The 17567-nt window shown below is 36.1% G+C and overlaps 2 protein-coding genes across 2 annotated transcripts; one reads left to right on the top strand and one right to left on the bottom strand.

Moving 5' to 3' along the window:
* Positions 1–3096: 3096 nt before the first annotated feature.
* On the bottom strand, positions 3097–7880 carry LOC133862792 (phosphoinositide phospholipase C 6-like). The gene is made up of 9 exons (XM_062298665.1): positions 7346–7880; positions 6041–6237; positions 5706–5841; positions 5364–5612; positions 5049–5269; positions 4820–4937; positions 3996–4148; positions 3833–3919; positions 3097–3587 (listed from the first exon to the last, which is right to left on the bottom strand). Exons 1-9 carry the CDS (start codon positions 7649–7651, stop codon positions 3294–3296), a joined length of 1761 nt encoding a protein of 586 aa, XP_062154649.1. The 5' UTR covers positions 7652–7880; the 3' UTR covers positions 3097–3293.
* Positions 7881–9941: 2061 nt separating this feature from the next.
* LOC133862793 (peptidyl-prolyl cis-trans isomerase CYP19-4-like) lies at positions 9942–14001 on the top strand. The gene is made up of 8 exons (XM_062298666.1): positions 9942–10139; positions 10237–10299; positions 10415–10493; positions 11689–11736; positions 11836–11859; positions 12703–12885; positions 13039–13114; positions 13688–14001. The coding sequence occupies exons 1-8, from the start codon at positions 10062–10064 to the stop codon at positions 13824–13826; spliced, it is 690 nt and encodes a 229-aa protein (XP_062154650.1). The 5' UTR covers positions 9942–10061; the 3' UTR covers positions 13827–14001.
* Positions 14002–17567: the final 3566 nt, after the last annotated feature.

The raw sequence follows: 17567 nt of genomic DNA, 5'->3' as shown, positions 1-17567 counted from the left end.
ATAATGTAATCTCTTTCACATCACAAGGACGATTAAATTTGATTTTTTTTTTTTTTTTAATTTGTTGACCACTTTTACCTTCCCGTACAATACTTGCCTAATTAGTTATGTAAAGGGATAAACTTTAGTTTTTTTTTTTTTTTTTTTTTTGCAAGAGAATCATTCTATTTTCTAATAGTTAGATGCAAAACCTGAAGTGATTGATTTTTAAAAAATAAAAATTAAAAAAATAAAAATAAAAATGTTGACGTTTAGGTAGATGAATTAATTTTTGATCGGCACTACCATACATAACATAATGACTTGTTGGCTGTCGCTGTCGCTGTCGGTAGGTTTCCTGTGTAGACGTTTTGTTTTTAATGGAAGTAAAAAGGTTGCAAATTTAATGGATAATAGGGACAAAAACGTACATAAATTTTACTTATTGCTGTCGGTTGGTTTCCTTTCTTTTTTTTTCTGATCGAGTTGATGTATATCAGTTGGCCTATCTCTGCCCAAAATAGCCCCATTAAATGAGAACTTGTTCTTCTCTATTACAATTTTTAACAAAAATCGCCCATTAAATATCTGATTTTAAAAATAAATTGTATAAAAAAATTGCATTTAAACTTTCTTTAAACGAATAGAGCCGCTTGCAAATAAGTTTAGATTGGCTCGGATGCAATTGATTTAGTCTCGATTTATTTAATAAATGAGTCAACCGTAAATACAAAAATATACGAAATTATTAATCTGGGTTGGTTGCCATTCATTTGATATAGCATTGGATGCATTTGGGGCTAAGAAAAATGAAAAGGAAAAAAAAAAAAAAAAAAGACAAGTATTTGATTGATTTTAGAGCTATATAAACAAAGGTTCCATCATTTTGGACCACATTTGGTTTGTAAGGAATCGTCTAGTGCATGATCAAATTCAGCCCAACCTCAGTCACTCATTGTTGCAAATTTCCAACCCAGTGACAGTGAAGGCCGGCTTTATAAACTAGCGTGGAAGAATTCTGCTTATAGTTTCCCTTTTGTCCCCGCCACTCCTAGGTAATGTCAGTTGTCAAGGCTAACTTCGATGTGGCAGTCAAGAGTGACTTCTTAGTTGCAGCTATGGTAAAATTATGCAGCTGCTACTAAACGTCTGTCCACTACTGATTGCCATTGGTGAAGCTCAAGCTGCTCTTTTAGCATTTCAAATAGCTTCCTCTCTTGCGATCTACTCACTTGTTTTGGAAGGAGATGCTATCAATATTATCCTTCCTTGCCTTTCAGCAGTCCACTCCTTTCAAAGACTTGAATTTTGCTGTCATTATTTCTGATATCACTGTTAGTTTGCTTTCTTTGTATAGCTATAAGGCTTGCAAAGTTTCTATGAGTGTAAATTGTTACTGTTAGTACAGTTTTTGATATGGTGATGTGTTAGCGCTTAGTTGGTTGGCGAACAAGGACTTGAAAAAAAATAAAAACGCACAGGGGGTTGGCCGACGGAGCCTCCACCGATGGTTAAGTTAGTGAGAATAATGATGCGAGCAAGTAAATGTAATTATATTTAGGTATACTTGTTTTTTCTCTTATTTATAATTCTACTATTTCTTCACTCGTGCGTAAAAATATGCTCAAATCACTGCATTAATGGTCAGTTAGCATGGGCAATGATGTACACAGTAACTTGATTGATTATTGAAACACTCGGTATGATGTTCTGGGTGTAGGCAAGTCGCTTGACCTCGACGGCTTGTCAGGTATTTAACCCGATTTGACATTGAGTATGCCGGTCAATAAATGCTAAAGATACTAATAAATACTAGATACTTCAATAAATATAGGAAGTCATCTGTCTTGGGCTCCTCATTCCTATTGGTGGTAAGTGTATCTTACCTTCTTCTATACCGAGATATCCTTAATACAGCCTCACTGATCTTGGAGGTTGAGATTAGCTTAGGTGCTTGGATGTGTCTCTCTGTCCAAAGGGTCAGTACATCATCCGAGCGTGGCTGAGTACACCTGGTAGTATTTAGCCATGTAACCCGTATAATTGGTAGGCTTGGTTAAGCCCAACTCGCTCATGAGCCCACTTGGGATTTGAGGATGATTATTCCCCAACAATTACCGTGCACATTGTTTAGCTCGATGAGTTGCTTCCAACCTTGTGTTTAGAAGCATTCTCACTTGGTCACCAATTCTCTCTTTAATTCGGATTAATGGGAAAGACCCCATTTGTAACATTTTCCCTATCGACTTACAATAAAAAAATACAAAAACAAAGCTAAGTAGGTTTAGTAGTTATGAGGCATGATTTGGTTAGGGCAAAGAATGCAAGAGTATCAAAATCAAAAGACCCTACAGAATAAATTGAGAGCAAAGTCTAAGATAAAGATATAATAGAACACGCATCCTTCAATTCTCCCAATACACGCATCCTTCAATTCTCCCAGCAAGTTCCATCATCTTCTCACAGCTAGATTCTTTGTAAAGTCGGTGGCTTTCGATCGATTGAATTTGCAATCATGTCTTGGCGGCATATTCCAAACGAATATGCACCATCAAAACTTGTATATTATGAGCTTAATAAAGTTATTGGCTCTCTTTGTTAAATTTATTGTTTTATTTTATGTTCTTATAACAAAAATATTAACAAACAACCTAAAACACAAAAAATTATTTTTATCTTTATGTCATATCATAATATTTTTTTCAAATAAAAAAAAAAAACCCAAAAATACATGAATAACAGAGTCAATATTATTGATTGGCACATATTCTGTGCAGGTTTTTTATATACACTCGTTATTTATCAACTTTAATTTAAAATTGAAGTACAGATAATAAGCATATATTTTAAAGACTTGCAAATAATGTCCATGTTTATTAACGTTTTTATTTTATGTTTTTTAGTTTATATTTTAAGGACATACGCCAATTTAATAAATTAAATTGAAAGAATTTCTTCCAAATAATGCTTGTTATAAACCACAACTTCATCCTCCTAGATTGACGTCGCAGCGTTTATCAACTCTCGATTTTATTTTATTTTTTAATAAAGACTGATCCTAAGACTTGATGGACAATACAATGCCAGCCCATTAGAACGGGAGTAAGATGGGGCGTGTGGTATCAAGCATTTCTCTTTCTCATTATATATTCAATGGAAAACAAAGTAAAAGCAAAACAACGATTGGGGATTAAAACAGTGTTCTCTTTTAGCTAATTACAAATGGTCCATCTGTATACACCCGTTGGTTGTAGCACAAAAACCTTGTAAAAGATGGAATATGGACACAATGGCAGGAACATATATCATAAAGCCTACACAAACTGAAACTGCATTAGAAGCTTTACATGTTGTAGTTTCTGTCCCTTTTCGTCATAGAGTGGGACGGCACGTATCCCAGGTCTCAGTTCCGAGACAGGCAAACATGTCTGCCCACCGAAGTCATCCTTCTCAGACCTATCATACTCTCGTACCTCAATCCGAAGCAGGGCAAGCTCGGGAACTGTCAAAGGGAATTTGAATTCTTCATCCCAAAAAGGAGCCCAATCATCCTCAATTATCCTTGTTTTCTTCTTGGCAGCATCAGTTGGCACCCCAACAATGCGGAGCTGCAATAAAGAACTGTCAGTATAAATGTACTGCATATTTGAAGAGTGTCAGACAAATTGTGATTCCCATAAGTTTAAGGGCATTGGCACATACACACAGCCACACCAAGTTTCAAGTCCATGACAAAGGTACAGAGATTCATTTGACAAATGTAATCACTTTATGCAATTATGCAAAGGGAACTAAAATGTATTGGAGATTGATATTCGTCTTGAGGCAATATTTCCTGAACAATCAAACTAACCTTTGTATAGAAGTCTGGTGGAGAGAATGAGTCAAAGTGTGTTTGGCTAAAATCCAAGTGCCATCCATTTCCCATATATACATTCACCTAAAAATCAAAATCGATGCTTTAAGAAGAGGCCATCAAACTAATCACATTTACTTCTAAGCAGAGATATTCTCACCTTTAATGTCTTCCTCACTAGCAAGGTTCTTTTGGGATCAAATACCTCATTACGTGGACCCTTCTGCATCAGAAAATCAGGTTTTTTCACATAACCACACCCTCCATTGGCTCTAAACATCCCCTGCATCAACCAAAGTGATTTGCCATATCCCTGGTAAAGGAAAACTCGCATGTTAATACAAATTTTCTAGTAGATGAGATGATTCTCAAACGTATTGAATACTTTCATTCTGAACAGCATTATAGAGAAAAAGCAGACAACTAATTGGAACATCCTCAATGCATGATCAAAGAAGCATCTTTGACTTATATTGACTTGAAATTTAAAATGGTGACCAATCATTTTATGACTTAAAATTTCCCTTCCAAAAGCCTTCTTTATGAGATATCAAACCCATTTATTCTCCTCTTCTTTACCATCTTTCCTGTTTTGCATGATAGTTTTTCTCATGCATTTTTAAAATAGCATTAACTTCAACAAATGACTTGACAAGACAGAAGAGAAGAAATCTTTCCCAGCTGTGTCTTGATTTGATTTTTGGCATAGATAATAAAGCTCAAGTGAGAAGGAAAAGAAAAGGCCCTCGTATGGCATGAAAGCAATGTGATAAAGGAAATTGAACAAAATGGAAAATCTTGTTACGGCATATTTGTTCTCAAATGCATCCATGCTAATATATATATATATATATATATAGATTGAGCAGAAATTACGGAGTTCACACATATGCTTCACAAAGTTGTCTTCATTCAATCCACACAATAAAACATACAGAAAAATTATGCTTTCATAATCATTTGAATACAAAACTTGAACCTAACCTGCATATTAAATGCAACCATCTGAGCCCCATGCATCCACCCAACAAGTGGCTTGTAATTAGAGGAGGTGACACGTGTCCCTTTAGGGTATACTCTCAGCACATTTTTCTGTGTGAACCTAGAAAGCATGAGAGCCGATATCAGAATGAATCATCCAGGTGATAATGTAGACATTAAGAATGCTAAAATGTCTTGCAACTATCCACCACCAATTAAGTTAAATAGATACCTTACAACATCAGTTCCATGATTTGTGGCAGCCTTCTCAAGTGCCTGCTCACTCAAACTAACGCGTCTAACTTTGTTAGCTACAACTTTTAATGCATCCTTTAGACCACCCTTTGGTTTCCCAGCATGGATTGTAATCAAGCGTTTGTATTCTGGTGCCCCTTGCTGGCTTGATTTTCTATCACAAACATTAATGTCTTCATCATCTTGATCGCTGTCACTCTGTCATCCACCAAAAGAGTTAACGTAAATAGGCACACTTTGGGAATCAAAATGCGAATATATATATATATATATATATAATATTTTAGCTCACTCTCTCCTCCTCTTCTGGCTCAGCCGTAGGGTCTGATGTGTCCTTTCCTGATGCATCTTCTTCAGATGATTCCTTTCCACTATTCAAAATACTTCCCTTATCTTTGATTTGCTTAGACTCCTCAAGGTACTCTTTTGGTGGTTTAGTAGAAATGATAATTCGATGTTTCAATGATTCTGGTGAAGGGAATTCAGCTAAGCAATCTCCCTGGGGATAATGCAGCATTTCTCCAAATGTTTGAGTGAGCATCTACATGCAAAATGATTTGAGGTCACATAAAAGAAACACCTCGAATTTAAATATCAGTGCAAAAGAAAAAAAGAGGAAAAAGGAAAGGCAAACCTCTGCAACTTTGGCCTGAAGGTCAGGGGTAAGGTGGTCTTCTAAAGTTATGATGACAGGGTAGGAAGATTTGACAAAAGCAAACTCTTTAATGGACTTCAAACATTTTATGAGCTTCACAGGAGTGGTCAGGGTCCTGCAGTGATTCAGACAATGGTGTGGAAAAATAAGATAGATATGGGAATCAATGAGATATATTATACATAGAAAACTATTATAACAACATCAATGAAAACAACATGTTATTCTATAAGGAATTCCTTTCACATGCCATTGGGTCCATACAGAAAACAATCACATTGCTAGTTGAGGTGGATTTGAGAATCTGCTTGTACCTTCCATGAAGGACAAGAACATCATCTTTTGTAGAATTTGGCCATAAATCAAGTTCAATTACTCTCACACCTCTCTGCAGCGCCTTTATGATTGGAGCATCGCTGCAATCACCGCTGAGTTGATTCCCAGTCAGGTAGGAATTGTGCCCTGTATATATGAAATAATGTGACAATGGAGCAGTCATATCATGGTGTACCTGTAATCACATATACTTTGTCAAGAACTAACCTAAAGTAGTCCCTCTATAAGAGTACTTCAAATTAAGAAAGGTAAATGACTAATCTAACAAAGGGAATTACACATTCGTATCAATAAATTCATGTCCAAGAATACGCACGATAAGTTGTTAAGTAATGCTAAAAACCACATTTTTATCCCACGCTTATCCTACTCTGCACCAATCAACCCTTTGAATAGTCCTGGTTAAAAAATAATAGGGTTGATTGACACTATCAAGTAGTAAGGTGAGATAAAAGAGTAATTTCTAACATTACTATGTTGTTACAATTTAGGAGTTATTTTCTTTATTACTTATCAAAAAAAAAAAATGGAGTTATTTTCTTTATTTATTTATTTTTGGTTAGTATCCCAAATGAGTTCTTGTCATAAAGGACGCAAATTTACATATTGCTAGACACCATTTAATTGTCCGTAGCATGAGAAATATTTTGATTCTAATTATTCACCCGCAAAAAAACAAAAAATGACAATTTCTATCTTTATTGATCATTTTTGCTTCCACTTTGTTGCTAAGAAAACTAGACAGAACAGAGGAAAACAAGAAAAATGATTATAATAATAACGTTGTGCGACGATATTTCCAAGAAAAAAATAAACTCATTAAACCAGATCATTGATCAACCACATTATATGCAATGTTTTTGTTTCCGTAAAGTAATTAAAAACAAGCACTCCTATATTTAATTTATTTTCCTACAGTTTCTCGTTGACCAAACAGACGAACATGGCGTGACACAGAGAGAGAGAGGCTCCGTTTGAAATCCCCCTTCCCCTCTCCTCCCCTTCCCTTCCCTTCCCTTCCCTTCCCTTCCCCTCACTTCTCTCAAAAAATATCAATTTCAAAACATTCTTACTTTTTTTACTTTTTATATCACATCAACACTTTTTTTATTACTTTTTAAATAAAAAACTCACTACAATACAAATTTTTCTCACTTTTTCATATAAATTATTTCAACTTTATATCATATCAATCTTATTTTTCAATCATTAAAAAAAATTCCAAAGGAAAGGGAAAGGGAAAGGGAAAGGGAAAGGGGATTTCAAACGGGGCGAGAGTTAACCTCGGATTTGATGGGGCCGTTCAGATCATCAAGAAACAGGAAATGGAAGAAATCGGGGAGGGAGAGGCCTTGCTTCGCGTCGTGACGCCCTTGCAGAACCTTCTCTACAAAGCGTTCCGCATCGGACGCGGAGCAGCCCACCTCTCCCTGGTGCTCCACCAGGAACCGACGGAGCTGATCGACGGACATGTGATCCCCACCCCCGGCGAACCTCGAGTACGCTTCCTTCACGTCGGCCGGCGGACCCACCTCGCCCATCTTGAACTTCCTGCTGATCCCCAACACCTTGTACTCGTAGCTCGCCATTTCTTTTCAACCCGACAATTCTTTCTCTCTCTTTTTTTGTTTTTTCAATAGATTGTCTGTGTTCTTGGTTTGTCAATGGGGACGGGGTTCGAGGATTGCAATTTGCAAAGGTCAAGGAGAGAGAGAGTGCGAGAGTGTTGAGGTGGCCTATAATATGGGAGTGTTTGAAGGTGGATCGTTGGGCGTGACCGACAGGGACACGACCATTCATCGCTCCCGTAGGCTTCTCGTATTTGTTAGAACTTTCTTCTTTTTTATGTTCCGCTTCTTTTCGATCTTCGTTAACAATTAACATATTCATAAAAAAAAAAATTAAATAAAAAATAAAAAATCGTTAACTAAAAAAAGGATGATGACACAAATAAATGTGGATTAGCAAAATCTTTGAGTGATTTGACTTATAGTAAACTTTTTGGTGTGATTGTTACGAGAGTAATGCATGCCGCGTTTTTATCTTACGTTTGCTTTGTTTTAATTTAAACTAATTGTTTTTTGTAAAATATTTTTAACGATTTTTTTTTTTTAAAAAAAAATTAAGTAATTTATTTTAAAATATTTTATAGAGTTTAGCTCATTCGAAAAAATTATTAACGATAAAAAATATTGATGACGAGATTCCGTCACTGCCTGACAAAACTCTGGTGGCAATGGCCAGATTTCGGCCAGTTTTGCTAGAATCTGGCCTAGTACATTCAGATTCTAAAGAAACTTTAATGCCCAGCGGTGCCGGATTCCCACAAACGTGCGTGCAATAATGAATAATTTAAATTCAGAAAACGATTTACGGTTTTTAAATCATTTTTCCAAACAAACGAAGCATTATATATATATATATATATATATATATTTCTATATTAACTATTTAAAACATGTTACGTTGATCGGTGTTAAATTTATGTAAAAAGTAACATTACTTTTTTTTTTTTTTTTTGGGACAATGCTAGTATAAACGCTAATTGGCAATCAATAAGGTTGAATAATGGTAAATTATAAGTGTGATTTCGAGCATTACTCTTATTACTGAAATAACAAATATTTTTTAAAAATAAAATAAAATATCTGAGACCATTATAGCAGTTAAAATTGCTATTTTAATTTTTATTAAAGAGGTTGTAGAGACAAAGTTTAAAATTAATGAAGTGATCAAAGCATTTGATAATAATGGAGTAGGAAACGTTATACAGATGTGGCAACATTTTAAATGACTTAGTAATATATACATTATTAAATATTTAAAATTTTATTTGCCTGTTCAATTTCAAGGAAATTGAAAGAATGAATCTTGATCCAATATTAATACATGGCATTTCAGAATAATGACGACAAATTAAAATGAAAAAAAACCAACACTATACTAGATACTAAGATAATACATTACGTATTTTAAATATAAATTAAATATCTAAAAGATCTAAATTAAATATCCTGTTTGATTGATTGATTTTATCAATAAAGAATATAATTTTGTTCAAAATATCTAAAAGATCAATCTCAATAAAGGAAGTTAAAGGGACAAGCTGAGTTTTGAAAAATATCTTGTGTGGGATACATAATGAGTTTAAAATATCACTTAACCAATAATCCATTTGGACCATAAATATAATGATCATAAAAACTCTAAAATTCAGCATTAAGTATGCAATCGGAGCATGTGTGACAAAAACAAAAATGACCCTAAAACATTTTCAATAAGACGAATATGTTTCTTGGCAATAATACAGAAGAGCTATTGTTTCAAAAATTAAGACGAAAAAAAAAAATCCCTATAAATTTGAAAAATAAAATAAAAAAATATTTAAAAATAAAAGAAATAGTGGTTCAAAAACCACTCCCAAACTAATGGGGCGATCGACCACCCTGAACCGCTTGGAGTAGTTCAGCAACCTTAATTTGTTTTTATTGATTTTTTAAATTGTTAGATTTTTTTTTTTTTGATTTATTAAGAGTATGTTTTGTCATTGGGACATTAATAATTTTTTATGGTTTACAAGAAAAATTGACCCAATTGATAATTTAAAATAATATTGACAATCAGAATATTTACTCGATGTGTGATACATTATCACTTCAAGACATAATTTAAAACTAGCGAAAAATGACAATTTTACAATTTTTTTTATAACTTCCACACAATTAAAACACATCGATGAAATTCATGCATAAATTTTATCGATGTGTTTAATTGTATGAAAATTATATAAAAAAATTATACAAAAATCACCCATTAAAACTAGCTAAAATCCACCTTACCACAATCCATGTGGTCAGAGTCATATCTCTATTTACTCAGCAGCCACTCGGTGCACATGGAGCTCAATGTGATTTTGGAAATAAAAAGCCCAAAAACACTGTCCAATATCGTAGCATACCAGAAACGGAGGCGTGGTCGGAGCTAAAAGAAGCTGAAGACATGGCCACCACAACAAAGTTGGTGTCGGTAGCTCTTTTCTGGGTCCTGATTCTGTTCGGAACCCTAGCTATCATTCAGGTACTTCCATCGTTTTATCTAAATTTTCAGGGTAATGAAACTAAAGCCGTAATTTTTTTTTTTTTTTTTTCATGTTTGTTTTGGGATTAAATTTCAGAATAGATTAAGCGATGCCGGAGTCTCATCTGAGGAAAGTGTTATCAGAAGTCAGCCCCACGAGGTTTGGAGGCCATCTTTTTGCTGTTCAAACAAACAGTTATGAATTATTTTTTCCTGCTTTGTTTTTTTTTTTTGGGTGGTTAAAAATATCTATTTGGTTTGAGTATGTGAATCAGAAAAACAAGTTGGAGGAGGATCTGGAGGAAGTGACCATCAAAGTTTTCTTCGATATTAAAATTGGTGAAAAACATATGGGTATGGCCTTCGTGGGTCATTGTTTGACCATTTGTTGTGCTTTGTTTAGTACCACAGATTTGGAATTTGGAATCATTTTCACTTGTGAACAAATTATATGTGTAAGCCAGTAAGCCTTTACTGTTTTGTCCCGGGATGATTCTTTTTATATGGGATGGATTTGATACTGTGCAATATCTCTATTCTGCAAATATGATGCCGTTATGTCGTCAGATTTGATTCTTTGGTGAAGTGGAAATGGTTACTGCATTGGTTGGAGGGTTTTGTTTTCTTGAAAGAAAAAAAACTTGTATTCACAAAAAATATCCACCATGAAAATAGCAAATTGGATATGCTATTGACTTCTGCATATGAAATGACATTGAAAGTGGTTTGTGATGCCTTTGAAGATACTCTATTGCAGCATTGCTGTTATTTTTTTTATTTTTTATTTTTTATTTTTTTGTGTGTATATAAGTGAAAGCTAATTTTGTATTTATTTGTTCAGGAAAATGTTTACCTCATTCTTTATGCTATGCTTCTGTGACCATGATTTTTATGTCATGTTTATGAATTTACACATTTTAGTAGTTCATAATTTTTTTATAAGTAAATCAATCTCAAAAAAGCGCAGGGGCGCAACCCATGTACACAAGGTTAAGTAGTTCATTAGTTTAACTGGACTAAACATCTCAAGAAGGCAGCAACTGGTTAAGCTGAGTTTTATTTTTCTTAGTATCACGTTCACTTTTCCAAAGGATTCTCTCTTTACATTCCTTTGTCTGGCATTTTATTTCGCTGTGAAATCTTATTTTTTAGTTTCTTTTGTGTTTGAAGCTGTTAGGATAGCTGGATAGGGTAGTTGGTTGTGTTTTTCATGACATTTGAAGACATAATTCAATCCCAGAGAGTGAAATCTTTACAAGTAAAGATGGATGTGGCTCTGTAAATGATAATGGCAATTGATTAAACCTAAAAATATTATCTTCCACACGCCGATACACGTCTACTCTATATTTTTATGGATGAATGTGGTTATAAGAAATGTCCAGTAAAACAAATGGAGCTATCTGAAATTCCATTTCAGAAGCTGTTACCGTGGAATTTCAGAAAGAGCATTTTGTTGATTGGCTGCATGAATTTAGTCTCAACATTTTTAAACGTATTGCAAGAATGTTCTTTAAACATTGTATTAATCATCATTTATTGCTTGTAGGTCGCATAATCATAGGCCTCTTTGGTAATACAGTTCCTAAAACTGCAGGTATGGTACCCAAGTATAATGGGAGCCACTGCTTATACTTGTCTCCATTGAGATCTCTCACCTAAAGTAAGTTACTGACATTACATTTTCTTTGTGCAGAAAACTTTCGAGCTCTTTGCACGGGTAGCCAAGTAACTTTTATTCGCCTTCTTATATCTTTAATCATATGAAGGCTACTTCTTATATATGTAAGGGAAAATATTATGGAACCCTCTTGTGTTTTACTTTATTTTGACTTTTAGACTCTAATTTCTAATTTTGCAAATTTAAAACTTGAGTTTACGATCATTTTCAATTTGAGACCTTCATCCAATTTTCCATCATATAAAAAACAAAAATGATATGAAAATATAATTATGCTCATATAAAAAAAAAATTTAAAAAAAAAATACAAAAAAAAAAAAAAGAGAGAGAAGGAAAATAAAAAGGAAGGCTAGGTTACCTAGCCACCGCTATGGCTGGGCATGACCTAGCTGCGTTGGCTAGGTAAAGCTAGGCACGACCAATTGCGGTAGTGGCTGGGCACAACACAGCTAGTGGCTGGGTGAGAGCCCAGCCACCGTGGTTGGGTTGTGCCTAGCCACAACAGTTGCTAGGTCGTGCCTAGCTGAGACATAGTTGGGTAACCTAGTCACAGCGACCTTTGGGTGAGAGCCCAGTCAGGGGAGCCTAGCCACCCTAGCTGGAAATGTTGTGGCTGGGTCGTGCCTAGCTGAAACATGGTTGTGTAACCTAGCCACGGTGATGATTAGGTGAGAACCCAATCGGGGGATAACTGTGCTCTCATCTAGCCTAGCCACTGTAGTTGGAGCTAGAAATGATGTTGTGGCTGGGTGAGAGGCCAAGGGGCTTCCATAATATTTTTCCTATCTATAACTACTTGTTCCCTATACTGTGCCTTTCTATGATCCTATAAGAGTTACTACCATTGTTTCATTTCAAGTTCAATGAACCCTTTCATTTCAGGGGAGAAAGGAATTGGAAAGGGCAGGAAGCCTCTCCATTACAAAGGGAGCACATTCCATAGAATAATTCCCAGCTTTATGATCCAGGGAGGTGATTTTACTCTTGGTGATGGGCGAGGTGGAGAGTCAATCTATGGTGCAAAGTTTGCCGATGAGAACTTTAAACTAAAGCACACTGGGCCAGGCAAGCTAAAGACCCCCTTCACACCAGAAATGTTTCTCCCTTGCAAATCTTCCATGAAGTTTATTGTGATTGGTTCTAAAGTACACTGAAAAATGTAAGCTGAAAAAGAATGCTAATTTATCTGGATTTTTTTTTTTCACTCTTGAATAACAGGAAATCTGTCAATGGCAAATGCTGGGCCAGACACCAATGGATCGCAATTTTTTATTACGACTGTCAAAACTACGTGGTAATTATCTCTTTTGGGACAATCTATATCATACTTCTAGAATGGCATTACAGGAGATCCCAGATTCTTGTTTTCCAGCTAAGTTTGAAATGTCCAAGGTCAATGGGATTCGGATTTCTAGCAATTCTAGCAATCTGGGCAACAAATATGAAAGTCCCTATAGAACCCACTTACCCAAACAGTTGGGCGGGCTGCCCAAGACATGCTCAGGCGGGCGGGTGGGTCTTATAAGAGCTCTCTCACATTTGTTGTCTAGATTGTTAGCAATTCGGATAACAAACTTGTTAGAGATCCCTATCCAGGTCAGTGTTGTGAAGCTGCTTAGGTCGACAATAATACATTATTATTGTTTCCCATTTGAAGAATATCCTGTCCTAGACATTTCCAACTTTCCAACTAGATAAATGTGGTAGTATGGTCATCTGAACTTTGCATGGGATCCATGAAATGGCAGGTAAGGAGCATGAATTTGATTCTACGGCTCAGCGAATTGTAGATCGGTTGCTTAGCCCATATCTCTAAGAACTTTGAATTCTTTCTTGCTCATATTCCTGCTTTTGGTTTTCTTTAAAGGTTGGATGGGCGCCACGTTGTATTTGGAAAGGTGCTTTCTGGGATGGATGTTGTCTACAAGATTGAAGCAGAGGGAAGCGAGAGCGGCACGCCTAAACGCAGGGTTGTTATTTCAGACAGTGGTGAACTTACTCAGTAGATATATAGGCATACGTTGCATGTTACCATAGTGTTAAACTGTTAATTTTAAAGAAAATTGCGCTTGCATTTTAATTTCTTTCGTTTCATCTATAGATATTCTTTACCCTGATTCTTCGTTGCAAGCCAAGTCCTTTTTTTCAGTTCTCTAAATTACCATGTTACTTACATTTTAATGTTGTTATCTTTTGCTTTAGTCTCATCAATTATTCTCCATTCGTTTGATCGGGTAGAACCCAAGTATGCTCTCTAGTCTCTATTGAGAATATATGCATTGTGACACTGAAAGAAAAGTGCTGGTCACATTTACGTCATCACTTTAAAAAGATCAAACAATTTGAAACTTTTCTAAAATCACTTATAAGGAACCAAATTGAAACTTAACATCCATGAATATCTTTATAAGCTCACCATGCCAACCTAATTAGAGGAGATTATGACCATGAAAACACAATTACATTATAAGCCAATCGTTTAGGAAGAAGGAAACTCTCATTTTTTAAAACGCATTATAATTCAATTGGTTAGAAAAACGTGATGATTTAAATCATATCAAAAATTGTAGTAACAGTTTGGCGACATCTGTGGAAAACGATTACGATTATTCGTTTCTCCTAAAAGAAAAAGAAGATCCGGCATGATGATGAACACACGTTTCAGAAGCCAGACCAATTGAGAGCCTATAGTCCGAATGGAGCCAATTATTCAAAAGAATCCGCAACCTCTACCGTTCCCTCTCCCGGGCGATGGAGATTAAGATCGCATAGCAACGTTGGAAACCTATATCGAATCCTTAACACAGCGGAATGTCGAATTGCTGCAAAGGAGGCCGGGATAGCCCCATCCTGAGATGAATAGGGCTGAGCACCGACAAGATAATTTTCGGGCAGCCCATCCTCGAGAAGTAAGGAATAGAAGGCCCGACCCTTAACGATATTGAAGGGAGGATGCAGGAGATCTGAGCAGGGTTATTGCTGAGCTTGAGAGAAAGTGGACGTACATGGAGATGGAAAGAAATGACAAAAGTAGATTCGTAGCGGTGGACAAGTTTCTAATGGGTACAGACTCACCCTTCACCAGGCGGGTAGCAGACTATCGGCTACCTGAGAAGTTTAAGGTACCCCAAATTCTAAGTTAAGTTGGAGACGGAGATCCCCTAGATCACCTAGAGAATTTTCGAGTTCATCTAGACCTTAACGGGACACCCGATGAAGTAGCGTGTCGAGCCTTCCCCCTTACTCTTTCGGGGAATGCTCGGGGCTGGTTTAGGAAGCTGGCCCCGAATTCTGTTGATCAGTTCAAGGAGTTGTCCAAGATATTCCTAACGGAGTTTCTAGGTTTTCGGACAAAGAATAAGCCTTCGAAATATTTGCTATCGTTGCACCAGCAAAGCAACGAGAGTCTTAAGGTGTTTATGGCCCGGTTTAACCGAGAGAAGGTTACGGTCGAAGATTCGACCAAGGATATGATCTTTGCTGCCATTTATTAGGGAACTTCACCGAGGAGCCTTTGATGAAGAAGTTGGTTCGGAAGCAACCGAGTACCTTGTAGGACCTAATGGATAAGGCAGAATAATTCATCAATCAAGAAGAGACGCTGAAGGCTATGGCCAGTTCTAGGCTACCCCAAGAGACAACTCCAGAAAAGAAAATGAAAGAATTTAGAAAAGCTGATAGGAAAAAGCAGAGGCCGGTAAAGAAGTTCAAAGATTACAACTTTACACGTCTCAATGCCGAAATATTAGAAGTCCTTATGGAGATCAAAAGAGATTCGACATTTTGGGAACCACCAAAGATACCAAGTAATCATCCTTACAGGAATGTAAACAAGTATTGTGATTTTCATAAACAAGTAGGTCATTACATCGAGGAGTGCGTAACCTTAAGGTTGTTAATAGAAAAATTCATAAAGAATGGCAAACTGATTCGGTTTTTTTGAGAGCAACGAAACCAATCAAGAAATAACAGGCCCCGAAATCATCAAGACTATCAGCAACCACGGGATTATTATCCCCGAGACCGTCCTTAGCTAGACGAAAGAGATCAGGAGATCGATCGTCGGGATGACATATGAAGAAGAGTGGACCGAGGAAGCAGAAGCTCACGGTGGAAAGAGCCGAGGCAACTATAGAATCTACCCGTGGTCATGTAGAAAAGACTCTCGGGAATTTCAGGCAAGAAGAAAGACTATCGGATCAGTCTTTGCCGAGAGTAATAAGAAAGCCTTTCAGATCAGTCATTGCCACGAGCAAGAAGCAAAACCTAAGAAGAAAGCTTCTCTAATCAGTCCTTACCGAGAGCAAGAAGCAAAGCCTCTTGGATCAATCCTTGTCGAGAGTAGGAAGCAAAGCTTCTCAGATTAGTCCTAGCCGAGAGCCAGGGGGTCGGATTTAACCCTCGGATTTTGTAGGTTTTCAAGAGTTAACCATTCCAGGAGATAGGGTTAGGCAGAAAGAAAACCCTAAGGAAAAACAAGGTAATGGGGGGTAAGATTTAACCCTCATGTTTGCAGGTGAACAGGTTTTCAGAAGGAAACAAAGCTCATGTTTCCTTAGACATAGAATTCTCATTATTCAAGCAAGCTTCATATAAGGGAATTTGGGGGTAACTGTTGAGAATAAATTCTACTCAACCCCGGTCCAAGGAGGAGACAACAGGACTCCCGGGAAGCCAATCCTAGGAGATAAACACTTAGCAGCTATTCCCAAGAAATCATGTATTATTTATTCCAATAGATCTGGATTAGGACTCTACTCCAAGTTAAATTGAATTGTCATAGTCCGATTTGCAGTCATATCCTTGTAGAATTGGGATAGGACTCTTAGTCCAAATATAATTTAATTAATAGTCCTATTTCCGGTAGAATCGAGATAGGACTCAAGGTCCAATCAGATCAAAAGTCAAATAAGAGAGTAGATCAGAAGTTTACTAAATGATCAGGTCAAAAATCTAATAAATGATCAAAAGTCCAATTAGAACTCTGACAGCAGTTCTAGATCAAGGAGCAGAAATTATAATTTAGGTTTGACGCCACATCTTTGCCTATAAATAAACCCATACCCCAGGCATAAACTCAAACTCAATATTTTATGCATTAAGCAGATGTTTTCCTCGTAATCTAATTTAGGCATCAGAATAGGATCTCCAGAAGGGTCCATAATTTTAATTGTTTTACAGAATTATTGAGAAGCGATTCGCATCATACCACGCTTCATGAAGTTGAAGTTATTAGTTAGAATCTTTACTTTCCCTTTTCCTTAAAAATAAAATACTAATGAAGAAAAAGAAAAAGAAAAGGCAGTACCCTAACCTTCAACAGCAAACAATAAAACCAAAACTTTCTTATAAAACGTCCATTTAATAGAACTTAATTCTTTAATGGCATATGTTTTATTTTACATATTTAATGTTGTATTTGTTGCAGCATGGTAAATATGTTCCTCCGATGGTAAAAGGTACCTCATAGTTTTTTTTTTTTGATAAGTAAAAGGTACCTCATAGTTAAATGCAACAAAACAAAATCTCGAGGAATAAATGGTTCTTTTCCATTTTAAGTTGAGAGCATCCTATTCCCTCTTGAATAATGACAAATACAAGAACTAGTTATTAATTACATTCCGAGTGAGTTTTGTATCTACATCCATAAGCAGCTCAAGGAGAAGTAAAACCACACAATAGGTATAAGGGCAATGCTCCAAAGCGATTGGGGTTGCCAAAAAAAAAACCATGATTGTGCTGACTCC

Source organism: Alnus glutinosa, chromosome 3 (genome assembly GCF_958979055.1).
Source record: "Alnus glutinosa chromosome 3, dhAlnGlut1.1, whole genome shotgun sequence".
NCBI classification, from domain to species: domain Eukaryota; kingdom Viridiplantae; phylum Streptophyta; class Magnoliopsida; order Fagales; family Betulaceae; genus Alnus; species Alnus glutinosa.
This window is presented reverse-complemented; position numbering and strand designations above follow the sequence as displayed.

Coding starts and splice junctions, on each gene's coding strand:
- LOC133862792 (XM_062298665.1), bottom strand. CDS start 7,651: ATGGCGAGCTACGAGTACAAGGTGTTGGGGATCAGCAGGAAGTTCAAG. Junction 6,238..7,345: donor ACGGCCCCATCAAATCCGAG/GTTAACTCTCGC, acceptor ATGTGATTACAG/GTACACCATGATATGACTGC. Junction 5,270..5,363: donor AGCCAGAAGAGGAGGAGAGA/GTGAGCTAAAAT, acceptor GGTGGATGACAG/AGTGACAGCGATCAAGATGA.
- LOC133862793 (XM_062298666.1), top strand. CDS start 10,062: ATGGCCACCACAACAAAGTTGGTGTCGGTAGCTCTTTTCTGGGTCCTG. Junction 10,300..10,414: donor TCAGAAGTCAGCCCCACGAG/GTTTGGAGGCCA, acceptor TATGTGAATCAG/AAAAACAAGTTGGAGGAGGA. Junction 11,860..12,702: donor CTTTCGAGCTCTTTGCACGG/GTAGCCAAGTAA, acceptor CTTTCATTTCAG/GGGAGAAAGGAATTGGAAAG.